This window comes from Chroicocephalus ridibundus, chromosome 1 (assembly GCF_963924245.1).
Source record: "Chroicocephalus ridibundus chromosome 1, bChrRid1.1, whole genome shotgun sequence".
In the NCBI taxonomy this organism is placed as follows: Eukaryota; Metazoa; Chordata; class Aves; order Charadriiformes; family Laridae; genus Chroicocephalus; species Chroicocephalus ridibundus.
Window position 1 is genome coordinate 140,708,269 of NC_086284.1, and position 25,825 is coordinate 140,734,093.

At 44.9% G+C, this 25,825-nt stretch overlaps 1 protein-coding gene across 4 annotated transcripts; it reads right to left on the reverse strand.

Annotated features, from left to right (window-relative positions):
- Positions 1 to 3,167: 3,167 nt before the first annotated feature.
- LOC134525227 (potassium voltage-gated channel subfamily A member 6-like) lies at positions 3,168 to 25,825 on the reverse strand. Of its 4 annotated transcripts, XM_063355883.1 has the most exons (5): positions 19,468 to 25,825; positions 19,077 to 19,160; positions 16,141 to 16,404; positions 11,607 to 11,700; positions 3,168 to 5,390 (listed from the first exon to the last, which is right to left on the reverse strand). In XM_063355883.1, exon 1 carries the CDS (start codon positions 25,686 to 25,688, stop codon positions 24,108 to 24,110), a length of 1,581 nt encoding a protein of 526 aa, XP_063211953.1. In that variant the 5' UTR covers positions 25,689 to 25,825; the 3' UTR covers positions 3,168 to 5,390; positions 11,607 to 11,700; positions 16,141 to 16,404; positions 19,077 to 19,160; positions 19,468 to 24,107. The 4 variants fall into 4 exon arrangements, with proteins under 4 accessions (XP_063211953.1, XP_063211964.1, XP_063211946.1 ...); XM_063355894.1 differs by lacking the exon at positions 16,141 to 16,404; XM_063355876.1 differs by lacking the exon at positions 11,607 to 11,700.

The window sequence follows — 25,825 nt, forward strand, 5'->3', positions numbered from 1 at the left end:
TGTGATCTCATGCTCCATAGGCTCAATGGGCCTTTACAGCAGATGTAGCACAACAGATCAGCTCCTGGATTAGCCTTGCACAATTTATGCCTTCCTCCATCCTTTCTCCAAAAACAAGCTCCCACACTTACCCTAAACCTGATTGGATCAAAACGCTCTTTGGCTCATCCATCATACAGCAGTTACACTGGAGTAAGTCAGACTAAGAGGATGTCACAGAACTTAAGATCACATTTGAAGACGTGTAGAAAGACAGATTTCTGGAGCTTGCGGACCCCGTCCTGAAGTAGTTGTATCTTTTGCCAGGACTCTCTGAATCACAGATTTCAGAAGGAAGCCATGTAATAATTTGCTTTACCGTCAGCATCACTGAAAATTAAAGTGTGCCCTTCCCTTCCCTTCCCTTCCCTTCCCTTCCCTTCCCTTCCCTTCCCTTCCCTTCCCTTCCCTTCCCTTCCCTTCCCTTCCCTTCCCTTCCCTTCCCTTCCCTTCCCTTCCCTTCCCTTCCCTTCCCTTCCCTTCCCTTCCCTTCCCTTCCCTTCCCTTCCCTTCCCTTCCCTTCCCTTCCCTTCCCTTCCCTTCCCTTCCCTTCGCGCAACTAGTCCATTAGCTTCAATTTGTGGCTGCCTCCCCCATCAGAGTAGCAGAAGTCATATTGTGTCCATGAGCCAGGCTGCATGTCACACTGTCCTGTTAAAAGAAGACAGCTTGTCCAAATAGATAAGGATGTCGAATTTAGGAATGGTGCCAGCATGCAGGGATAAAATGGCTAAGGGTCCCAAGGCCAGGCTGGATGGGGCTTTGAGTAAGATGGTCTTGTGGAAGGTGTCCCTGCCCATGGCAGGGGGGTTGGAACTAGATGATCTTTAAGGTCCCTTCCAACCCAAACCATTCTATGATTCTATGAATGTGAAGCGTACAGGAAATTATGATCATTGATAATACAGCATCGCCACACATTAGTGCAGTATGGTTCTGTGCAAAAGTATGTGTTTCTATGGGGTCACATTTTTATTCTGTAAGTATTTACAAGAGTGGATGTGGACTAAGCTTACAGCCTGACTAGAAATGCTTTTATCTCCATCATCCATTTACAGTTCTGACCCCCTACATGCAGCCTGAGAAAGATGACATGACCACTCCTCCCTTGGTAGTACTTCAGATTTTTGTTGCCTGCTGGATAAAATGGGCATTTTCATAGGAAAAACAATTCATTTTTTTCCTAGGGCATTTCGAGTTTCACTTAATAAACAGAAAAGGGGGGAGATGGGGGCCATGGGGAGATAAGGGGGTTTGCATCCTTGGACGTGACTAAATCTGAATTGTAATGCGAACCTGATTAATTATAATAGACTTTTTTTGGCTGAATAGAATGCGATTTATCTGATGCTATTGCCTATAACATACCTGGACATAATGCATCCATCTGTAAAATGCTTTGGCATTTGTGAGCAATCTCATTTTTACATGTTGCTGGAGGTTTTGACCACTGCTGATGCAGGGTTTGCAGTGATAGTGTCCGTAATCATGGGAATAAAGACACGTTTTGGTTCTTCAATGGCATTTGTGCCGTTCACTTTAATGTAGAATTTTTTGGGACAGTAACTTTCCTCTTTCCTCCAAAAGAGGAGTCAAGAATCATCTGGACTGAAAGAAGAAGGGAAAGAGATGAAATAAGACGGCAAGTGGGGTCAGGCTGAGACTGTGGTTTGAAATAAGGCAGCTGCAAGAACAAAGGCTTTGTAAGACAAACAAAAGATGGGTGTGAACTCAAACTTGAAAGTGAGAGAGTCCAGGGCTCAAGGAACTAGAAAGACAGCCAAGGACCTTACATGATGGTGTGTGAGGCTGTGATTAGAGACAGTCAGGTCTTTGGATGAGTGATAGGGAGCAGACAAATGCATATACTCGCTGGTAACACCGCCATCACAGCGTCAAGCTAGAAGAAAACAAACGCTGTGTATGAATCATTGCCCTTGCTTCATTCAGCAAGATACAGACTGCTGCATCTACTAAGGGAACAGGATCTGGCGTTTACCTTGACTGCTGTCTCATCACCCTCTTTCAGTGTGATTGTAAGGCAGACAGAATGCCTCCCTGGTGGATAAATTACAGGTACATGGACTTACTGCTGTGGCTGCCAAGTCAAGGAGCAAGCAAAAGATGTGAAGAGTAAGTTGGGGATTACCATCGAGTATTCCCAGATGCAGGGGGCCTGACGGAGCAAGCTAGCTCTCCTGGGAGGTGGCAACACTCAGAAAAGTGCCTGAGTCAGCTCGATTTTGCCTAGGTTTCCAACAAGTCCCAGAATCTGGGAGATGAAAAGGCACGCACCTCACGTGTACCTTCAAAAACATCTTTTCTTGGGCAAGGTCTGGAATGGAGCCAGACGCTGTATAGAAAAGGAGAAAGTCCTTTAAAACACATCCATCCTTTGGTATCTGTAGGGCCATGAAGCGAGAAGGGGAGGGACAGAGGCAGTAGCAACAGGTGTGATGAGACACACACACCTCTCACCAGCACTATACCGATCGATCTCTAGCCATGAGATCGCTTCAATTTGATGTAAGCTCGAGCGGCCTTGGCTGCTCTGTCACAGAGCAGAGGGACCACCCCTGCAGCACTAGGAGGAGGACGTGCCAAGCTACCTTCACATCCATCCTTGTGGCAGGTGTTCAGCGCGGCACTGCAGTAATCACCTCTGAGGGAGAAAAGATGCACTTCTGCAAGTGGATGTGAACTTCCCTAAGAAAGCTGTACAGCTGTACTAATTCCACATCAAATATTTCATATGAACATATTAAAGTCCAAGAGTGCATCCAGTCTTTTTGATGTAAAAAACACACCACACTTTAAAAAATATTGATTTTATTCATGTCTAGCCTATTTAACAGTGGATCACACTGGTAGGAACAATCACAAATACCCAGTTACACGATTTCATCAGGTTCTGGCCTGTGCAACATTGGGTTTGAGTCAAGCACATATTATGGCATCACCAATAAGGACAGCGATTGCTGTTCAAAGCTCAGTTGAGTCCCACCTCCTTGGTCAACTTTCAAGCCCAGTTATCTCTTCTCCCACTGTGTGTGGGATTCTCTACAAAGAACTTGTACTCTCAAAGTCTGAATCAGCAAACAGCGTGAAGGACACGCTCCATCTAAAAATTCTGTTTACCTCATGTACTTTATTTGAAAGGTTTCAGGTTTTCAGTGCAACAAACAAAGAAAAAACCCCTACCATCCACAGTTCCTCATAAATGTTGGACCAGACTTGTAATAATCAGTCTAGCTCCAATAAGGGAGCTGGAATTACTTATCCCACCACATGATCTGGCCTGCAAATCCCAACTGTCTTCCTTGAAATAATGCATCAGAGCAAGGTTTCACAGCAAAAGCAAAGCAATCCTGTAACTAACATTGCTACTGTTTGTGCTGGCACATGGTATGGTCTAAAGTGTCTGACCTGAGTGCCATATGTCTGAAGGGTACCCATAGACTTCTGCAGCATATTCACACCCTTCTAAAGGCAGCCTGCGCTTTGCTCGACTCTGAAGACAACTGCCCTTGCAAGAAGGGTCCATAGCAGCTCTGGTCAGCCACATGGCCTTGCCACACAGATCAGGATACACAGTACCTCAGAGAAGTCCTACATTGCAAGCCGGCCTGCACCAAGATATAGAGTAGGTCTCTGTTTTGTTTGCACCCAAGCAATATGAACGTGGAGGAAATGTTGCCTCCTAAGAACTACAGGCTCACAGCCACCCTCAGGACTACTGAGCAGACCTGCTCCAGAAGCATCTTTGGATCTGGCACCTCAGGTCTATAAGCCTGTTGCAGTCACAGGTAGTCAGGAAGACACAGGTCATCAGAGGATCAGATCCTCAGCCAGCAGCCATGAGGAGGTATTGTGGTCCTGGCCTGTTAGAGGTGCAGAGCGCTGCCAAAGTAGAGTGAGCTGCCTTCCGCCACTTTTCCCTCACACATTGACTGCGAGGACTGCCAGACAGGCTAAAAGTCGCTCATGAAAATGTAGAGGGTGTTATTGACAAAGAGTCCTAGGGAAGCTGGACGCCCGGCATCCATCAGAGTACCTTCTGAAAATCACAACTGTCTTGCTCAGGGTATGCTTTAGTCCACTTTTCCTCTCAGTCTCTCCCCTCCCAGAATCAATTCTTTCTACCCACCCTCCCACTCTCTCCCCTCCCAGAATCAATTCTTTCTACCCACCCTCCCACTCTCCTATGCAGAGAGCTGACAACACATACAGGGTGGACCCACCTTTGGCCGTGGACATTCGGCTGCACGCCTGACCTTGGCTGCTGCCAAAGGAAGGGGATTCCAGGCCAGAGCATCCCTCTCTACCCTTCACTTTTCAGTGCTAATTGGGGTTTCCATCAGTTTCAGCACAGCACAGCATGGACTTGGGGAGCTTGAAAAGCAACACAGGGTTTTATCACAATGGTGCAATGGGGGAAGACTTCAGAGCATTTTCTGGGAACACTGCATACAATTATATTACATTTTCAGAACTAGCTGGCTACTGTGCCTTCTAAATCACATGAAAGACTACAAACAGTGCTATTTCAGAGAAACTCTCTACAGCCACTGAAACTAAGTCACGACCTCCTTTAGAGCAGGCAATGGACTCACATGTTCACAACAAGAATTGACTGTACACATGCTAAAGCAAGACACTTCATAGGTAAATGAGAAATGCCTCTAGTTTAGGCCCATCCCTTAGATATCAGATATTATGAACAGGATGATTACTACTGGTACAGCTATGTGAAACATCTACCATTTATCTGAGTTAAGAAAATACAGTTTTAAATAGCACAGTAATCCAAGGCCAAAAGACAGAGAGACAAATGGACAGACTCTGGCCACTTGTTCGATTCTCTAGAGAAAGCTATTTGCTCTTCTAAGGGCTAACCTTAAGCATTTGCCAGGACTGGATCCTTCACTTGAAAAAAGGTTTAAAATAAGTTTCAACAATGGAGTCTTTTTCCAGCTTCCCACAGGACTTGGTGCTTGTCTGGGGCTTTTGATGAACAGCTCATAAATTGCTGCTATTTCACCACTGGCAATGGAATCCTGTTTTATTTAGTTTCCCCAGAAATTACACATATTTGAATCTTGTATGGGATTCTCTCTGCCTCCTCCTCCAACCCCTGTTCACATCTAGTTTCAGTTTCCTGGAACTAAGAGTGTTATCCCCTTTAAAAAAAACAGCAACAAGAAAACGGCAAAGCAAAGAAACCAGTTTCCTGTCCATAAATGTTGTATTCCCTGCACACAGGGAAACTTCACCAACACTACAGTGAGAAGATGCAACAACCTCTTTTGCAGCATCCTGACGTGAAAGCCTTGCAGCATCCAGGATCCAGCCTAGTAAGGAAAAAAAAAAAAGTGTTAGGTGTTAAAAAAATGTCCAAGGCAAATGTGTTATTTTGCGTGGATCGCAGTTAAGACATGTCAATCTAAGGGTTCATTTCTTAATGAGAATGTTTGAAGGGACTGTATTTGAGGTAACTTGTCAATATAACTGCAGCTGCCTACAATGGCAAGTGCTACATTTCCTTGCTTACCTTCATGCCTGGTGGGATTTGATTTATGGGGGAGTTTTCCTTACAGCTGCTAGGAATTACACACATCTCTTCTTGCATGAGATGAAATATGCATATTAGAAGGTTGCAAAGTTTGTTAGGATGCACTGGAGTTCTGTGCTGTTCCAAGGACGGAGTCCAAAGGTCTGTTCTTTACTGTAACTGGGACTTTGTTAATTCCTGTAGCCATTTTCTTGGTGTCTAATCTTAAGCCCTTTTAAGACAGATCTATATGAACAATTTGGCTTATAACCCTCTTCCTGCATGCCAGGCTCAGGAAAGTCTATCAGAGCAAGAGAGATTTTTTTCTTTCCCTTCAGTCGTACCTGAAACAATTTTTTGAGGCAACTAAGAGAAAATGTGTTGGGCCTGCAAGGACTTTTCTTCATTCAGAGACCTCTCCATTGTCATACTTTGATGTAGTCCATTCTAGCTGCATCTAGGTCCGTCCGTGCCAGTGACACAGGAAGGCCTATTCATAAGTTATTAAAAATATCTGCAGTCCTCCACAACAAAAAAGAGAGAAAGGGAAGACAGAAGTAACTGGAGTAAATGTGGCACCTGGGCCTTCCTAAATTGGACAAAGTCTGTTACAATCTGAAAAGTCACATAGCAGTTTCTCATAATGCAAGCAATACTTACATTTCTTTTCCCTCTGCATGCCAACAGTGCAAAGTCTCAATTCTGCCAGTCTGACACACCCCTAAAGGTTGCCTGTTGCATTTTATTTTACACAGGATGGCTCACGTGTCACTATGATACATAGTTAGGACGTGATATTAAATTAATCATTTTTGTACTGAGTTCCAAACGAACAAAACTCTGAGGTCCAGACTTAATTTGTCTAAGTAGTTGACAGGGGTAGTCATGAGGGTAAAGAAGTTAAGCGTGTACCTGCCTAAATGCCATGAGTAGCTTAAGCCTTGCATTGCAAGGAATTTACACCATTTATAGTTTTTACACAGTATTTTCCACCATTTCCCACTCAGTACAGGAGTGTGAAAGCAGCTTATTCCACTATTAAGACCATACACTTTCTAGTTCTCTCCCGCAACTCCTGCTACTGCTCCACAATGATTCAAGTAGCCAGAAAAAGAAGAGCAAGACCAGGCTATAAAAAGAGTGTACCAGTGAGAAAGCTCTGGGCCAGAAAGTTGGTTGCAAGATTGCCAAAGGCCACAGAAGGAGAAAGAAACAAGTGGGAGAAACATCAGAGACAGGAGAAGCCTACAAAGTGAACAAGATTTGTCAAGAGCTCTATTTAGATTCAGAAAGGAGAAAATGGCAGTGGTACATAAAATGTATAAATATCTATATGTTATGTATATGTGTATGTGTATGTATATGTACATAAACATAAACAATATAAATAATCATATAAATAATCATGTAAATAATTATATAAATATAAATATAAATATAAATTCACACTCACACAGAAGCTACATATATACGCAATGACTATAGATATAGAGAGAGAGATGTAAAATATTACAAGTGAGAATTCATGAAATGCATTTGCCCTTCAAAAACTTTTCTAAGAAAAAGCCAGCTCTACCAATAAAATGTACAACCCACTTGCTTTGAGTTCACCAAAATTGTGAGAAATCTCTGATTTGCACGCTAAATCTGTGCTGATCTTCAAAGCAAAATTCCCTCACAGAGTTTTCTCTTGTGTAAGCTTTTTCCTGCAGATTTGTATGTTGGATACAGAAGTTTTCAATACAAGGATTACAGAGAGTTAGAAAGCCAGTAGAGAGACACGAAATCTAGCTCATAGTTTTCCAAAAATTCAGAGCAACAACAACTGGATAGTAGTGATTGCCTGGAGTTTACTAAGTCAGAGACTCCATCAAACAATTCACAGGCAGAGACAGACATCTGCAACAGCTGCATTAACTGAACCTGTAACAAATTTCTGTATTTTCCTGCACAGTGAACAATCACAGTGGGGTTTGTTGGTCTGATTCTACTCTTAGTTTTATACTGATGTACCTGATGTGGATCCTCCCCAAAGGCTGTAGAGATGCTCCACTGAAAAAGAGTAGAAGTTGAGAGTCTACACATTCAATAGTTGACACCTAGGACCTCCTTTTATCCATTGTGTACACTAATAATCCAATAAATGCTTAGAAATTGTGAAATATACTTCCTTATAGCTTGTTTCCTGATCTACAGGGAGAAAATCCGTGCTCCTTCATCATTTGCGAATTTATTTAGAAAGGCTCCTTAGCAGCAAACAACACTTCTTGCACTGGAAGTATTGCATGGTTAAGGTATGTAATGTCATCTGCCTGTCCAAGGGAGGATTATGCAAAACAACATCACTAGCGATAGAAATGGTCCCAGTAAACAAAAAGAGATGTGACATAATCATTTAACATTGGAAATATTGTGGAAATCCCAAAGAGAATGGCCAAATGACAGCAAAACTGTCCTTTTAAATCTTTCAAATAAGCAAGGGATTATCTAGTATAATACAGCAGTGAAGGACTGATATGACACCAGGGGCCAGATCCAAGTATATAATGGTGTTTGAAAGCATCATTTAAATAATGATCGCTATCACTCACACAGAGAAAGTGTCAGTAAGATTTTGACTGGGCCAGAAGAATGCAGAGGGACTGAAGAGGATTTTTCTATGCCTATAATTCTATAAATGTAGAAGTAATAAAGTATCTAAAAGGAACTGACATGAAGTAAGGCAACTGTGGAAACAGAAGATAAATTAAAGTACTCCTTGTCAGCCTATGACTTATTCATTACTTAGCTATTGCTTATCTACTTTTAAATACTAATTTAATATGAAGTACAAAACTAAACCCGGAATTTCCAAAGTGGCCAGTGATGTTGGATGCTCAGCTTGACACTCCAAAGGGACTGAATTTCAGAAATGCAGGTCTTGTACGGGCATCCAGAAAAAAACCCGCCACTTTCTCTCCCGTCACACCAGACAGGGGAGAGGCAGTGAGGGTTATAAAACAGCTCAGGGGTGAGGGCACTCATCCAGGATACCAGACACCTTGTTTCTGTGCTCTTCTCTACCACAGCTGCCTCCAAAGATTGCTCCAAAGCTCCAGGCATTAGCAATTTGGCCACCAGATGCTCCCAGAGCTGCCTGTTTATATGCTCTTCGCAAAGTGTTACGATTTCAAGATCCACTGGCAGAATGACAAAACAAGGCAGATCTGCCAGGTTGCTGGTGGAAAAACTCTCTCCCAGGAAAGAAGGAAGGAGCAAAGAGCAGGAGGTCTCATGCCCTGCTCCAAGGAGTGCTCTGGAGCCATACCTCCTCCTCTGCATCATTAATCCTATGACAATAATTCCTATCCTACGAAGCTTCAGCAGCAAGAACATCCTGCTGCACCCCTAAACCAGCCTCTTCTGTTGCCTGGTGTCCAGGGGGCTCTCGCAGCAGTGCGGGGGTCCTGCTCACTGCACAAAAAGAAGCTGCGCTCTCTCTCATGTCGTGAAAAAGCCAGCCTGTGCTCAGCTAAAAATAAATAAAAAAAAAAAGGGGGAGGCTGTATCTCTGCTATCAGGGGAGGTTTCTGCCCTGTGAGTCCTGCTTCTGCGCAGCCAGGGTGTAGGGCTTCATGAACATTGTGGAGGCTTCATGGCACAGCCCAGCACAGCTCTCCAGCAGCAAAGGAAACGGCTTAAATACTTTAAACGCCGAGGCAGGCCACTCTTCTTCATGCAAATGGAGCCTTGGTGGCCAAACTCGCCTCTGCCACAAGCTGCCAACACTCCACCGCAGCGCGGGTCGCGCATCCCAGCGTCGCCTCGTCAAATACCTCCATAGCCCACAGGATGGCACTGTGCCACCCCACAAACCCGTCAGCGGCTTTTGGTGGCGTTTCCCGACAGCAACAGCCAGTCTAAGGCAGACTTTTCCCCGTCACAAGTTTTTTCCTTTGAATTTTCAGGCATTACAGACTTCAGCATAATTCTACAGGCTCTCCCGTGCCAGCACACCAGCTGATCCTCTGTGTCTTTGCTCAGAAAGATCACCATCTGCTTTCTGTGGGCATTTTGCTTGAATAAACAACAGTAAGCTTAACCCCAAAAAGGGCTATCCTAGTACCTACGCAGCAACCTCCAGAACAACTGCTTCTTTTTGCTGCTGAGAAATTCTATTTGGTAAGCCTGAGACTAATTAATAACGCCTATTGCTTCCAACGTGCTTTACACGTTCAAAGTACCGCACGAAACTAAATTCAGTTAACAGTCTTCCTAATTACCACATCATTTGCATTCTACTTAAGATCACTGCAAAAGCTTGGAGTTTGTTTAGCCTACAGCCACCCAGCACGGACTGGAAGGGGGCTCAAGCCTTTGCATGCACATGCGTGAAGACACCTGGCTTGTGCTCCAGCTCAACTGATACAGCATCCACACGGTTTCACGACCCTCTCCCACTTATGGGTCAAAGATGGAGCCAAACCACAGACGGTAAAATTTGGAATGTGCATCAGATTTCAAAGCCTTCTTATCAGTGTTTAAGGATCCTATGACACGGGATTTAGAATTTTCCCTAGACTCACAAAGCATGCCTTCAAGAAAAATATTCTGGGAGAACTGCAGAGTCAGTGACTTTAAATTAAAATTCAACAAGATATCCTTGTCCTTATTAAAACTTTTGAAAAGGATCACCAAGGTCAATTATTTCAGCTTAAAGCTGCTGAGAAGATGAAGTAACTTGAGTTTTACTCAACTTCAGTCTAACCTTCCTTAACAGCTTTAACTGCAGTTGCTAGCCCTTGTTAAAGCCTTATCTGTTTTATCTTCATTGCTGTTTTAAATGTTGGTTTGGGGTTTTTTTCAGTATAGATATACCCAGGGAACCAGCACAAAAAAACACAACAAAATATTAGAGCTGGATGTACAGCAGAGGCAAAGACAACAGTTGCTAAGGACAACAGGCTGCTGGGGACAGCAAAACAGCCACGGTCCTGCCGCCTGCTCTGCTTATACCTGAGCCCTGGGAAGCCAGGATTGCGGCTGCTGGTGAGAAGTGTGGAAAGGGGCCTGGGGACAAGGCAACTGCTGGCATGGTTGTGGCGGTGGTAATAGTCATCTCCACTCTGCACCTCTCCCCTCCTCCCAAGGGTCTCCAGGGCCCCTCCGGCTCAGCTCTCCTTTCCCTCTCTCTCTGCTCCTCCCCAAGGCGTAACTCTGGCCCCACTCTCACAGCAGTATTTAATTTTGCCTTCGCAGCTGAGCATGGTAAAACATCAATAAACTGAAAGCAATCGTGTTCATTTATAGGAAAGTCACCACGCTTCGATGAAGTCATGGAGCTAAAAGAAAGCACCGTCAGGGAAGGCATTGCTTGGGTGGGCTCCACACGTGGAGGTGTGAAGGGGGGTGGCGTGGTGCAGCTCATATGCTCAAGGGATCACCAGAGCAACAATTACCTGGAGACGAGGGGCATGATCAAAACCAGCAATGTAAATACAAGCAGCAAGTTCATTTACGGCTCACCAGTCCCTAAAAAGTGGGTGACTTGGGTCAAAGGATCCTTTACTCCTGTCGCCGTTTCACTGCCAAGCACTAATCCAGCTTAGACCAAGAGGCGGGACTTTCAAATGTGCTTGCTATCAGTCCAACTCCGTTTCACTAAAATCACTAGAAAAAATTCCCAATGGCCATGGTGTGTTCAGGCTTTAACAAGCTTTTTTTTTTTTTTTTTTTTTTTAAAATGCTACCTTCTACCGAAGTTCTGGGAGTGAGATTTATAGTACCATCTAAGTGCCTGTCTGATTAGTTAAGTATTTATACTCCCACTATGGTAACCTGAAGACCCAGTAGTCAGGTTTATGATTATTGATGGAAAACATGGAAAGAGGTGTAGGGGCATGGGGAAATATTAACAGAGGCAACGTCACTGAAGCAGGTGAAGAGGGTCAACATCCCATTTATCCTGTTTCCAACTGTGAAAATAATTATGCCCTTTATGGAAGTTACAACCACATGAAATCAGAAACAGGCTTACAGAGAAGCTGACTGAAGGTCCCACAGTAACCAGCTGCCCAGCTGCAAACCCATCAACTTCCCAGCCCCGCCTCACAACATCTGCTGGTGATGCCCTAGAGGAAAAAGGGTCATTTGCATTATCTGGAGAAAAATGAGTTTACCAATGAGTACATTGATTGTTCCTATAGATCCTTATCACTGACAAGCACCCAACTGCATGCTGAGGAGAGTAAGACTTTATTTCCCTTCTAGAGTTGTGGAAATTGAGGCACGGGAAAAATGAAATGTCAGATACAGACCAGATCCAGACCAGAATGTCCCTATGAGCATCAGTCTGTTCACAGACTGGTATGGTGCTGGGGCAGATCTGACAGTCAAAACTCAAACACGTTCAAATGGGAACTTCAGCTATGCTTCAAGACACTGACTTTTCAAGATAACAGGTCTCATTTCCTAACCATATGGAAAATTGACCAGCTGAAAAACTAAAGACTTCTAAAACACCCCGTTACCACCCTGACTAGTTGGCATCAGAAGAAAAATGTGCTGATGTATGAATACCAGCTGAGAATTTGGCTCCACTTGCCCGAAACCAGCTCTCTGCATCAGTAGGGGTTTTTGTAGTATTTTGGCCATCAAGAAAACTCTTCATGCACATTGGTGGGCACAAAGACATGGCAATGAGCCCTCTCCAAAAATGTAAGTGACTCAGGCACCTAAATAGACTATAGGACAGGAAGGAATTTGCAAGAGGATTCATCTGGCCCTTTCTGCATATGCTTGCTTCTGAATCACCAATATATGACTAAACACAAACCATAAGGAGCCATAATTGCTATTCTGTGTATCCTCATATTCCTCTGAAAGCCCATAATGGACTAAAAACTAGCAAAGCATTTAGGAGGATTAGTTCTTAAGAATGCCAGTGAAAATCTGTAAAACAATGATCTTGCCAGATTCAAAGTGCAGATTTGACTGCTCAGTACCAGTGATGTGCTGCCATCCAAATTACCTTCGTGCTTAGAGAACTAACATAAATCTATGAAAAAGATGGTGAACTCCTCCCATCTCCAGCATATTTTCTTCTGCTGCTTTAATACCTTGGTCCCTGATATCAATTCAAGGGGTGAAAAGAGAAAAACCTGCATAAATTTACTTCTTTTGGACTAGCTGTGAAAAGTTGATGGCAGCCTCTTATCTCCATGGCGCATTCAACGGGCTTTCAATTTACCTTGCAGTAAGTCAGCTCTGGGCTTTGTCAGATAGAAATATTTTGCACGCCTTTAATTATAAGGCAGCCAGCAAGGGAACAGAGAGTCACGAATAAGGGGGTCGCACTGAATATTTTGTGTCTGAGACTAGAAAACAGAAATCAGATCGGCGTGGCCAGAGCATTGGCCCAAAGCCAACACAGAGCTAGGTGACAGCAGGACTTGTTAGCGTTTGGGTATTCCATGAGCCTCATGCACAGGGCCAAATGTTTTTCTGTGTGTGTTTGATCCTTGCGGCCCGCATGTTAGTTACTACTGTTACGACAGTAATACAACACGGTGTCCTTAGGGAGTAAGGGTCCCCAGCTGTGCCTGACATTATATAGGTATTAAGTAAGGGATGAGGCGTACTCAAAAAGATCTCCCTGTGTAAGTGGTTTAGGGAAAAGGAGCAACTAAAAGGCATAATACTGTCACATTTTATTGCCGTGGCAGTGAGATCTGTGGGACATCCAACGGCCACGTGACAGTACTGGGGACTGTCCCCTTGACTCCAAGTCCAATATTTAATTACAAGACTTTCCTTGTTAAGTGGTGGCTTAACTAATGAAAAACCTTACACAGCCCTGTGATGCATCTTACTAATAAGCAGAAGCACCAGCAGAAGGGCCAGAAGTACCAGTGGCTGTTTTTTCTGCTACATAGGTTACATGACTGGAGGATGGAGAGGAAAGCTGCATCAGTCTCCAAAACCCACCACCGCTATATCACAGCTGCAGCTGGCTTGATCAATATGTATTCAGACATCTTCTATGGAAATGTTGATTAATGGTTACTACACAAAGAAGAGCTCACTACTCATCTGCTCTGAAATCCACTTAGCTAAGTGTTAATGGCAGTTCGCAAATCTGCGCAGTATTTTTTAAAGAGCCAACCAACAAAGTTAAATAAGGAGGTGAGCTACAGCACACTGCAGATAGCACCTTCTACTTCCGTTCTTCCCAATACCCCCAGAAAATGGTCAGTAATCATTTTGGGGGGTTTTGTTTGTTTGTTTTTTTTCCTATTACAAAATCTATGAGTAAAGAGATCCTACAAGATTACCCGCTGAGTGGGAACAGGGGAGCTCAGAATTCATAATGACGTGTTCTAGTAAGTCAGACTGCATTGTAAAAGCAGTCTGGACTTATTAAACAACTTTTTTTTTTTTTAATCTATGCAGGTTTTCCAGTTGCAGAAAAGAACAACTGGCTTTCCTCGGCATCCCATCTGTCACTACTAATACATGCTGTAGTATCCATACCGTTTAGTCTGTCATTTCATCTCTTTTGGAGCATCTGAGTATCACCTAACTGAATTCAAGGAAGTACTGGAGCTGACACTGGAGCCACACTGCTAGCAATCAGGAACAACTAATGGCTACCACTACCTTGCTTGGAAAAATTTTTTTTAAAAAATAAACTCTCCTAGAACATTAAGAAAATGATCACACAAATTACAAAATTTTCCAAACGTGCACATTCTAAAGAGTACCAAAATGAGCTGAAATGAAACTCCTGCACTCCTTCTTTAGACTCTTGCTTTCCCACCACTCTCCGCTAACTGTGGACACTGCTAACTGTGTCTTATTCTGTCCCTACTATAAAATCAAAATGCAATGATGCCTCCTCACCATTGGAAAGTTCTTCAGGCTCAAAAGAGGTATATACAATTTTAACCATGTAAGCCCTTTGACCAGCTTTTTGCTCTGTGTTTGTGTGGTGATTGCTGCAGTAGGATCTTCACCATTAATACGTTACACGCCTCAAGACCAATGCTCTGTACACAACGGCACTGCACGTGATATAACAACAGTAAATTAAGAAGCACATAAACATATGCTGGTGGTGGTGGTTTCTTCCATCAATTTCAAAGTGAACTGAGCTTAGAAACAGATGTGACACAGTTTTCGTGGTTCAGACGAAATTCATGGGCTCACTCTGTAGTTGTTACAATTCCTTTTTTAGTTTGGCTTACTGCCATAACTCAAGAACTGATGTCAAGCACTTGGGACAAGCCCTCAAGACATCTTATGGGCAGCTGGATTTGTGTGCACCATCTTGCTAACTTCACTGATAAAGCTCAAGCGGTGTCTACATTCATATGCTTTCATAATGTACATGGCTATTCATAAAATTTTCTTTGCTTTGCTTTTTCTTTCTTTCTCCTTAAAGGAGAAAAAGCAGAGCTATTTCAAAGTTAAAAAGCAGAACTAGCTAGCCAAAATATAGACACAAATCGCAAGATAATGGTTTCCTTAGAGAAGTGAACAAAGAGCAGCAACAGGCTAGAAGGCTCAAGGACAAAGTATAAGGACAGATTCTTCTTGGAGCTTTTGTGACATCGAGCTGGCTGGATGGATGAAGGTCCCATCTTGGCCAATGTCTATTCTATCTGATGAGCAGAAGGGGATGGTTTGTGACTTTTCCACAGAATGAAATGAACTGAAAGAGGTAAGAAAGGAAATGTGAAGCTTTATTCTGTCTCCATCAGAACAGTGCCTGGAATAGGAAATTATTCTGCTAACATCTTCAGGCTGTTGATTTCTGCATGCAAATCAGATAACCTGGCTGAGCTGCAGCAGAGCTGGCTCAAGGCTTTTCTCAGAATCCGGTGCAGTGCATTGTTCCGATGATTCCAGGGAGCTCACAGTAGTGAGGAATTACCACAGACACCAGGAAGGAGGAAGGTCAGTGTAGAGCTGCAGAGCTCTGGAGAGGGGAGAAAGGGCCAGACAAGGTCGGCAGAGGTTCCAGGCCGAGAAGAAAAGCAGTGAACAGAGATTGGTGTTCTTTTTAAAGGGAATGAACTTTGCCTCTGTCTTCAGACTAGCTCCCAGAGTGATGTGGTATGCCCTGCCCCATCTTACCCCACTCGTAGGACTGCTTTCTCTTCCCTCAGTCCCATAGAGAAAAAACATGGGTGCGGTGTGGCAAATGAGATGGAGGACACAAGAAACGAGGGAAGATCTTACAATTTTTCATCTACTTGGCATCTCAAATACATCCCAGGTACAGGAGAGCATTCTAGTAGACAAAGTCACTGAACTTAGGCTATTTCCATTGCATGTAACTACTTCCATACTATCCCTTTCATAAATTTAACAAAGTCCACCTGAAAAAAAATATTTGATTTTTGCCCTCACTTCTCCTATTCAGCCTGGAATGAGCTTTCATTTCTCCTTCTTTGTCTGTTATATTAGAAATCACCACCTTCTTTCCAGGGTAAATTTATTCATAGCCAGCGTATGCTCTATTGTTCAAACACCAACATTGCCTTTTAAATAGCTTAAATAGCTCTTACCTCTTTTGGCTATTCTGCCCCCATTATTTTTGTAACTATAGGTCTTGTCAGTCTTTTGCTGGCCTAGAAAAGTCAGGCTCTTCCAGCTTCCTCTTGCAAAGCAGTTTCCATTCACCTGATCATTCTTGCTGTTCTTCCGTGCATCCTTCCTGACAAAATTTAGGTCACCAAAAATACCACAGCATTCCAGATGAGGCTTTATGGAAATAACATTTCCCGGGTGGTACTGAACGTGCTTCTTCTGAGACTTTCAAAGGCTTGCACCTGCAATTTTTATGGCTGCATTACTCTGATGGCTCACTAAGTGACACTGATACTCTGGCTGATCTTAGCACCTCCAATCGTTCTTTTTGTCTGTCCTTCCCAATGGATAAGCTTGCCACCAAAATCTCTACCAAGACTTTAACTTCCGTGCTATTTAATACCTTTCAGTTTCTTTACGTCAAGTATTCAGTCATCTAGTTCTGTGTCCTAATCCACAGTCTTGATGATGGTGCTTAGGTTGCTTCATTGCTAAATTTCACAGTCTCAGCTCTACTGCTAATATTTTAAACAACCCAGGACTAATCCTGGAGGAACTCCTTTAAGAATCTCCCTCCTGTCTCAAACTGCTTATTTACTGTGTTCTTTACTAACTCTGATTCTTCTATTCACCCTTATCTGCCCCATCTCAAGTGGTATTTTTCCATACAGCATGCTAATGGCTTTTATACGAAGCTTTTTGTCCCGTTTCAGGGAAGGCATGACTGGGATCAGCAGAGTTAGTGCAGCAAAAAAGTAGCCCATTTTTTTTAAACTTAGTATTCCCTGAAAATGGAGACTGTGAAGCCAGCAGATGTATAGTCAACCTACCAGGGCTGCAACAATTTTCACACAGCCATAAGAGCAAAAAAACTGTAGGAGGGGTAGAGTTTGTCTCCACATCTACCTCTGCTACCCTTCTGTTATTTTATTACTTAAGACTTGCAATCACACTTCTTCAGCTTAAAAAGCTCTGTCTCCTTGGAAGACATATCCAAGCAAGAGGAAGCTGGTGGAAATTGGAATGGGAGAGCAGTCAAGAATCTAGGACCAGCAACTGCTCCATCCAACATGGGGAATCTGGTGACCACGCACGCCCCACACCAGCCTGACTTCTGCTCCAGCCGGGCACATGGGTGTGATGTCAAGGACACAGAAGAGCTGAGCATGGCACAGCAGACAGGCGCTCGCCTTCCCCTTATGGTACGGTAATGGTGCACCTTCCGGAGAGCACCGTAGCAGATAAGCAAACAAAAAGACTGTGGTCCAATTCTGCTTTCACCGGGGATAAATTTGGAGTCACTTCACTGACGTCAGTGGAGTTATTCCAGAATTGCACCAGTGTAAAAGAGGGCAGCATCTGCTTCCTGAAAATGGATGCCATCAAGCTAATTGAAAACAACAGATGCATCAACAAGCAGCAAGAAGAGACAGTAATGTTCCAGTTTTCTTGTAAAATACCATTTAATTTCTCTCCAGAGAATGTAAGAGAATAAACCAACATGTACTCTGAAAGCTAAATCTTCTGTTGGTGTAAAACTGTATACAACCTTTTAGGGGAAGGGACCAATGTGTATCTGCAACACCTAAAGAGATCTGTTCTAGACATCTGCATTTGCAGCCCTCCTCTTTGGGCCTGATTCTTCTCTCACAGTTACTTAAATTAGGAGTCACACCATTTACCTAACCTCAGGTAGAGAGCAGAATCCAGACCCCAGTTTTCTTCAAACCAACAATGCCTACAACACCAATTAAATATGGTAATTTCATTGGTAAATTTGGTAATTAAATTGGTAACATTTGTGATTTATAGAACTTTTTGACTAATGGTCTTCCAAAACTTTACACCGAGTAAATACTTTTATATTCATTTAGTGAAAGTGAAGCCAAAGAAGGACTTACTGAACTTTCAATGATACTTTGTATGAAGACAGAGCTCTCCTATGAGTCTTGTCTCTAATGAATAGGCAACACGGCTTCAGTATTTTAGGGTGACCACGGAAGTTGATGAGCACTTTCCCTCCTGTAAATCCTTTCCTTTCTTCCACTAAGAAGAAGTCCTACACGGGGAAGTTCTATCTATTACTTCAGCCCCTCTTAATTTGCACTACAGACAACATGGATATTTCCTGTGGTGAATGTTTATCAATGAATGTTTATGCTTTAGGAAAATAAAACCCACACTGATTGCAGTTACGTTTCCCAAAGTATAAAACTACACTATAATAGTCAAGCTCTTGTGCCAGCCAACAAGCTCCAGACTTCCCTGGAGGAAGTGAAAACCCAGCCAGTTAGGCAAGGCAAATAGAACTGACATGTACCAACAACACAAGCTACACTGGAAATCAAGCTTACTGCTGCTTCCCCAGAAAACATTATTTCGGGTTTTTCTCCCTGACTAGGGTCTTGCTGTTACGTGGGACCTGACCCTCCACAAGAAGAGCTCCTTCTTGTAATTGTCGGGCTATTTCATCACCAACTGTCTTTGGTGGCAGCTAAGGACAATCAGCATTCGCTGGCGATTGTTCATTTTATCAGAGGATTAAGTCTTTTCATCCTGCAAGCACCTGCTCCCGTCCTTAACTTTATGTGTAAAGCAGATGACTGCAAGTCAGGGATTTGACCGTGAGCCTGCTGATCATATGGCTACAAATGTCTTCCGAATAGGATTTGTCTAGAGTGCGAGCTCCAAAGAGCAAAGATGAAGAACTCAGTTTAGGTTACACCAACGTAAATAGAGCTATCTTGTGCTTAGAGGGCTGCAGCTGATGGCAGAATCTCGTTTAGTCTTAAACTTCCCTACAAATTCATCTGCACATTTCCACCATTGAGGAAAAAAAAAAATGCTGCTGCTCTTATTTTTGTCAATATAAACTTAAAGAGAACCTTAACTTTGCTGAGTTTGGTAGACTTACTTGGACTCAAGTCAGATGAGAGCTTTTGGGAAAGCTGTTAACTCCTGCTGTGATCTTCAGATCTTTCCCTGATGTAAACAGGACCTCAAGAAAAGAACAAACAAAAATAAGCATTTTAACCAATAGTTCACATGCTTTGACTTGATGCAGAAGATTGAAGTTGCAGCCCAATATAAACCAAGGTAGTTGTACTAAATGGAGATTTGCCAATTTGAATCAGCAGATGGTGAGGATCTGGCTCATACCATATTTTTGTAGTTTATAATTATCTTTCTTTTTTACCTAGAACCAGATTCTCCCTTTAGGCTGCAAATCTTAATTAGGAAGTCCTTCCTCATTAATCGCAAGAAACTCTTAGTCGTTAATTTCACAGATGAAAAAGAAACCTTACCTACTTCTGCTATAGCAGCAGACGCTGGAGCTGTTTGTTCCTTTGCTTTTAGGGTTGATGCTGTTCTTTCCATCACAGTATGGAAGACACTTCAGTCCTTAGCCTGTCTCTTGCTGCCCTGAATTTCCTTTATGCTCATTCTTCTTTATCTCCATAGGCATCTCTGTACGCTGAACGAAAGGGCCTAGGAGAAAGCATCAAGTCCAGTCACCTTCACCCCCACAGCTGCTCTAGCAGTGAATTTTTATCTGTGAAAGCTGGATCAAAAGGAACAGGGCCAAAACAGAAAATTGCTCAGAAATCCCAAATTGCAACATTTTCCAAACAGGAGCAGAACAGGCGTTTCATCTTGGAGGTAAGTGCAGGAATCCACCAGTAATGTAGACTTTGAAATATCGCAAAACAGCTCTTCACGCCTTTCATGCTTACAATCTTTTAGGTGGTTGATGAGTTGCGTATAAAAATGGTGTCCTCAGTAAAAATTCTTCCTTTCCTTCCACCCCCACCTCCAACAAGATGGTTTCTGCCCTGTCCTGCTTTGGTGCAAAACATCCTGTGGGAAAATTATCTGGGGAACTCATTGTCACAGAACAGCCAAGGGTTCGGGAAGGAGCAATAGCCTTTTCCACTGCAAAGCTATTTCCTAGTGAGATTGCTGAAAGAGTTGCTGTTTTTTTTTTTAATGTGATGCTTTAGCTCATATTCCTCACCACCGCACACCCAGACGATGGATTCACAGGCCAGTTGCCCCTCAGCCCCTTGACTTGAAGTGCTCAGACTGTCCTTCGCACACGCCCCACCTCTCTGTGTGCAAGGATATACAGATAAAATCCCTTCCCATCTCCTGGGTTTGCACACTCTGCTTTCAAACGCTGGTAACTGTCTGTCTGGAGCTGGACAGGACTGTTGTACCTGATGTAAGTTGACGGGATCATCTTCAGTAAGCAAAGAAAACAGCTATAAAGATAAGGTACTAGTTTCTGAGAACTGAAAATATTCAACGAGTGCTTTTGCTTGTAGCCAAAGTCACGGCGTAGAGAGAAACAGTCTGGGAGGTTGTTATGGAAACAAGTCCCCGGAGGTGCCTACTTTGCTTCACGAGGATGCGTGCTCTGCCTTCAGAAGGAAAAAGCTAGACAGACAGACAGATTTGTATTTCGAACATCCAGGAGTGAGTGCTAAGAGCTGCGAACTTGAGGTAAGATTTCTGAAAGCATCTCTGTGATTTGGCGACACGAGTCCTCTGTAAAGTCAACGGCACGGGTGCCACTATGTGACTTCAGTCACTTGAAAAAAATCCAAAGGCTCTTTAACAAAAATGACAAATTCCAGAAGTCCTATAATTTATAGTATTATCGATGACTCTGGGACTTACACTGCCTAGCTTTTCAGGAGATGCTTAGAGAAGGATTTACATGCCCAAATGAAAGTCCCTGGGTTACCATCTCCAAGCTTCTGTTGGCTTTTTGTATTTCTCTTAGCTCTAACACAGAAAACCCAGGAAGCACGCCCCATTCCCGTTTTGCACATTTCCACTTGCACTTTCTTTTCAGAACCAGAAAACGTGGATCGCAAAAAAAAAAAGACAAACGCACAAAGGTGTCTGTTTGCCACAAAGTTCCTTCGCACCAGCGCTCTGCGCGTGCACGCGCCAGCACGCGCGTGTCTGCATGCAGGCGACACGCCGGCTAGAAACTCACTGCTGAATTTCACCTGAGAAATCTCTTGACAAGAGCATCTCTGCGAGACACGTTGGGATTATGCTACCAGTATCATTTGCCTCACATCTTTTTCTTTTTTTTTTTTTTTTTTCCTCCCCGGTGTCTCCATGCCTAGCCGTCTGTCACGCTGGTCGGAGCAGAACAACCTGCTCTGAGCGGGGAGGGCTCCTGCCTGGCAGGGCCAACAGGGTCAGGCCCAAGGGAAGAAACAAGCACGGGAATTTTCTGACGTAGGCTCAGCGTGCCTCATGCCTCCTCCTGAACTTGTGCTTAACCTGAGTTTTTTATATCTTACTTTGGGGAAACTTTTATCAGCTGATACGCTCAGGCATAAAATAACCCCAAACATGGGCATTCTGCTGAGAGACGGCAGCAGCCTTGCAAAATCCCTCTTAAATAGCATATTCTTTTGCTGCTTTCTAGTGCGTCTGCTATAAGCAACACAAAATTTGTAGAAGAGTCACACTCTTGCACTCACAGAAAATATTTCAATATAGTGGCCCTGAAACACAACTAAGAACGGCAGCTTTTTACTGAACTCAATGACCAAGACAACTTTTTACACAAAATCAACAGAGATGCCGCCGTGCTGATCCTTCCTCAGTCCCACTTACTCACCACGATTACTTATCCACTGGCTGGTTACATGCTTCAAGGGATGCAGAATGGCTCCCAAGGCCCAGACCTTCACCGATATTTGCCCCAGTCCCGACGACCCAAGGAGGAATCAGGCACCTATGTATTCAGGCAAACCCCCCTCAGCTATAGAGCCCTCACCACATCGCACTTGTGTCTCCCAGACTGACTGGCAGTAACCGAGACAAGTGGCATTTTGCTACTGATTTCAGCGAGAGAGAGAGAGAGAACAGAGGTTTTAATATAATGGTTGTGCGCTGACCCCGAGGGAGATCCCAGTACATTAAAAACCTCTGAGAAGACGACAGGACTCTGGAGAAATGCAGCAGTTCGGATTTACACAAACAACTTCTACCTTATGATCAGGGCCCAGATGAGGAGAGGCCACAATAAAAGCACTCTAGGCACAGAGCCAGATCTCAAGACGACAAAAAACAAGCAGGGTAACGAAGATGCAAACAGATCCCATCTCACAACCAGTTTTATAGCCAATTCTGACTATATTAAAGTATGCGTCTTTAGCATTCTTAGCCTTACGGTTGAAAAGCATAATATATACATATACATAAAATGTATTCTATATATTTTGCATCATGGTATTATGTCTGGTATTACATGTGTCACATGCAATATGTAGTACATTCTAATATGCATATCATACAGTATGATGCAAGGCATTAATGGCTGCCTTTGCTTTCATACACATGCACACATGTGAATGCAGAATATACACTTAGATTTAAAACAAGAAAGAGATTTCCTTGCAGGAAAATTTGCCAATAGAATCTGAAAGCATCCATTTCCCCTTCTCACCCACTGGCAGCATCTGAAATATTTTAAAGTTAGGTGTAAGGCAGAGCTGATTGATTAAAAAAAAAATGAAAATATCTGGGAAGCAAAATGTGCATCTTAAGATGCAAATCTCTGGTCCCTTGGCAAACCCAGCACTGCAGGCCAAGCTATGCATTTTGCCCAGCGTTAAGATGCTCTCACAAAACCTAGTGCATACAAAAGACGTTGCTGTGCCTTCTATCCATGAAATACCAAGAACTGGCTAGATCAGTAATACAGCAGAAGCATCTCTCCAAGGCTAGCTGTTTCTCCCCTTATTTTAAAGGTCTGGGGTGTGCTGTTGGGTTTGTGCAGATGGCTTCGGGAAGTTTGTATCTGTGCCAATCTCAATCTCAAATGTTGACACACTTACCCTGGGGCGACTTATTCCTGTGACCTGCTAAATCAGGGCAATCTTCAGACAGCACAGGTGCAGCTGTCTGGGGGGAGGGGGGCGTTCAGCAATGTCAACAAAATACCAACACGCAAACTTCCCTCAGCTATACAAATGCTTCAATAAAAGCGCAGTGGAGTCAATTGTTCTCACATGCCTGAATACAGAACTGGATATCTGAAGCATAAAGCACATCTCATTAAACGCTATTGTGTGGAGATAAACTGCGGAGATAACAAACGAATTTACTCAAATGTGCCTTGCATCAGAAGGCACTTACCACTATGAAGATTAAGTTGGTACTATAAAAGCTAATTAACATCAGGGCACTGGCATAAATAAGGCTGAAATAAGCTCAAAACAGAATCTCCATCAAGCCTGTTGATTTCTTTAAGCCCGCTTTCGGTAAATGGTGTACAGTCACAAGTAACGAAGAGCTTTTAGATCTATGCACCTTTTTTTGAAACACAAACCAAGAGGATCTTTAGCACGCCAAGGGTTGCAAAGAAGGAAGGCATCTGCTTGCTGACTTTCCCCTACAGCTGCAGACCTCGCTGTGATGCTGGCTACAGCGTTTCCATTATTCAAAGGCAATGGCATGGCAGGCGTGACTGATCCCACAGCCAAGGGCACTGCGCTGGCACAGGAACTAAGGGCACAGCTTGAGCCAGATGTTTGTAGCCCCTTTAACTGTTTACTCCCTGCCGAATCCTTCGGCTTGAAGTAGCGGCAAGGGCTTCTCTGCTAGTGGAGTAGAAAGGCTAGGTTTCAGAGCAAATATTGGATTAAAGCAGTCTTCGAAAACAGAGAAAGAAATTCACGAGGGAGTGGGGGATGACAGCTAGCACTCCACGGAATAAAGCAAGAACATTTCTGGCTGCACACGGTAATGAGAAACAGCAAATCAGGACAGAAGAGCCCATTATCACAATCGTTCTGTTTACGGTATCACAATTCACAGTCTGGCATGTAAATGCTGAATAGATCCAGCTGCTAGTGGGAAGACGGCTGTGCAGCAGCTTGCAGCTCCGTGTCTGGACCCAGGATAACAAAACTGATCACACCTCTGTCAGCATTTTCTTCTCTTTATAACCCTGGTTGTTGGGAGGAATGAAGTTGGAATATTTCATGGACTCCAGGTCTTCTGCTTCCAGGAATTCAGATTTGCTGAGAGACTGATTACTGTCCCCCTTCTTGGGCTCAGAGAAGGGTGACTGCTGCTGACCACAGGTGACATGGGTGTACTGGCACTGCTCTTCGTGATCAGTCTCTCGGTGGTAGAAGTAGTTGAAATTGGACACGATGACAGGGACAGGGAGGGCAATGGTCAGCACACCCGCGATGGCACACAAGGAACCCACAATCTTGCCACCAATTGTCATGGGATACATGTCCCCATAGCCCACGGTGGTCATGGACACCACCGCCCACCAAAAAGCATCGGGGATGCTGGTGAACAGGGAGTCGGGGTCATCAGTCTCTGCAAAGTAGACAGCACTGGAGAAGAGGATCACCCCGATGAAAAGGAAGAAGATGAGGAGGCCCAGCTCCCTCATGCTGGCCTGGAGGGTCTTCCCCAAGATCTGCAGCCCCTTGGAGTGCCTGGAGAGCTTGAAGATCCTGAAGACTCTGACCAGGCGAATGACTCTCAGGATAGCCAGGGACATGGCTTGCTGCTGGCCCCCATTGTTGCTGCTGCTCCCGGGCTGCTGCTTCTGCTGCTGTTGCTGGGCCAGCTCGGTGCCCAGGGTGATGAAGTAGGGGATGATGGCCACGATGTCGATGATATTCATGATGTTGCGGGAGAACTCGGGCTTGCTGGGGCAGGCGAAGAAGCGGACGAGGAGTTCAAAGGAGAACCAGATGATGCACAGGGTCTCTATGAGGAAGAAGGGGTCTGTGAAGAAGGGTCCGGCGCCGGCGGCGGGGCGCAGGGGCGGCGGGGACCCGCTCGGCGGCGGCGGCGGCGGCAGCAGCAGCGCCTCGTCGCCGGGCGGCGCCGCCTCCCCGAAGCCGGGCTGGGCGCCCTTGGGCTCCTGGCGAAACTCCGGCAGGGTCTCGAGGCAGAAGATGACGATGGAGATGAGGATGACCAGCACGGAGACGATGGCGATGGCCCGGGCCGGCCCGGAGCTCTCGGGGTACTCAAAGAGCAGCCAGACCTGGCGCTGGAAGTGGTGCTGGGGCAGGGGCTTCTCCTCCTCTTGAATGAAGCCCTCGTCCTCCCGGAAGGTCTCGATGGCCTCCTGGCCCAGTTGGTAGAAGCGGATCTCCTCCAGGAAGATGTCGAGGGGCACATGGACGGGCCGGCGGAGCCGCCCGCCGGACTGGTAGTAGTAGAGGATGGCGTCGAAGCTGGGCCGGTTGCGGTCGAAGAAGTACTCGTTGCGGAGCGGGTCGAAGTAGCGCACCCGGCGGCTGGGGTCCCCCAGCAGCGTGTCGGGGAAGATGGAGAGGGTCCGCAGCTGCGTCTCGAAGCGCAGCCCCGAGATGTTGATCACCAGCCGCTCGCTGCTGCAGCAGCTGCCGCCGCTCCGCTCCTCGCCCGGCGCCTCCGCCTCCGCCTCGCCGCCACCGCCGCCGCCGCCGCCGCCGCCCGCCCGCGGGGCCGCCAGCGCCAGCGGCTCCTCCGCCCGCATCCCGCCCGCTCTGCCCCGACACCCGCCGCCGACACCGCCTCGTCCCCTCCGCCTTCAGCGGCCGCCGCCGCCCGCCGCCATCCGCCCGCCGTCGCCCCGCCTGTTGCGCCTCGGTGCGGCCGCGCTCGCCCGGCGGC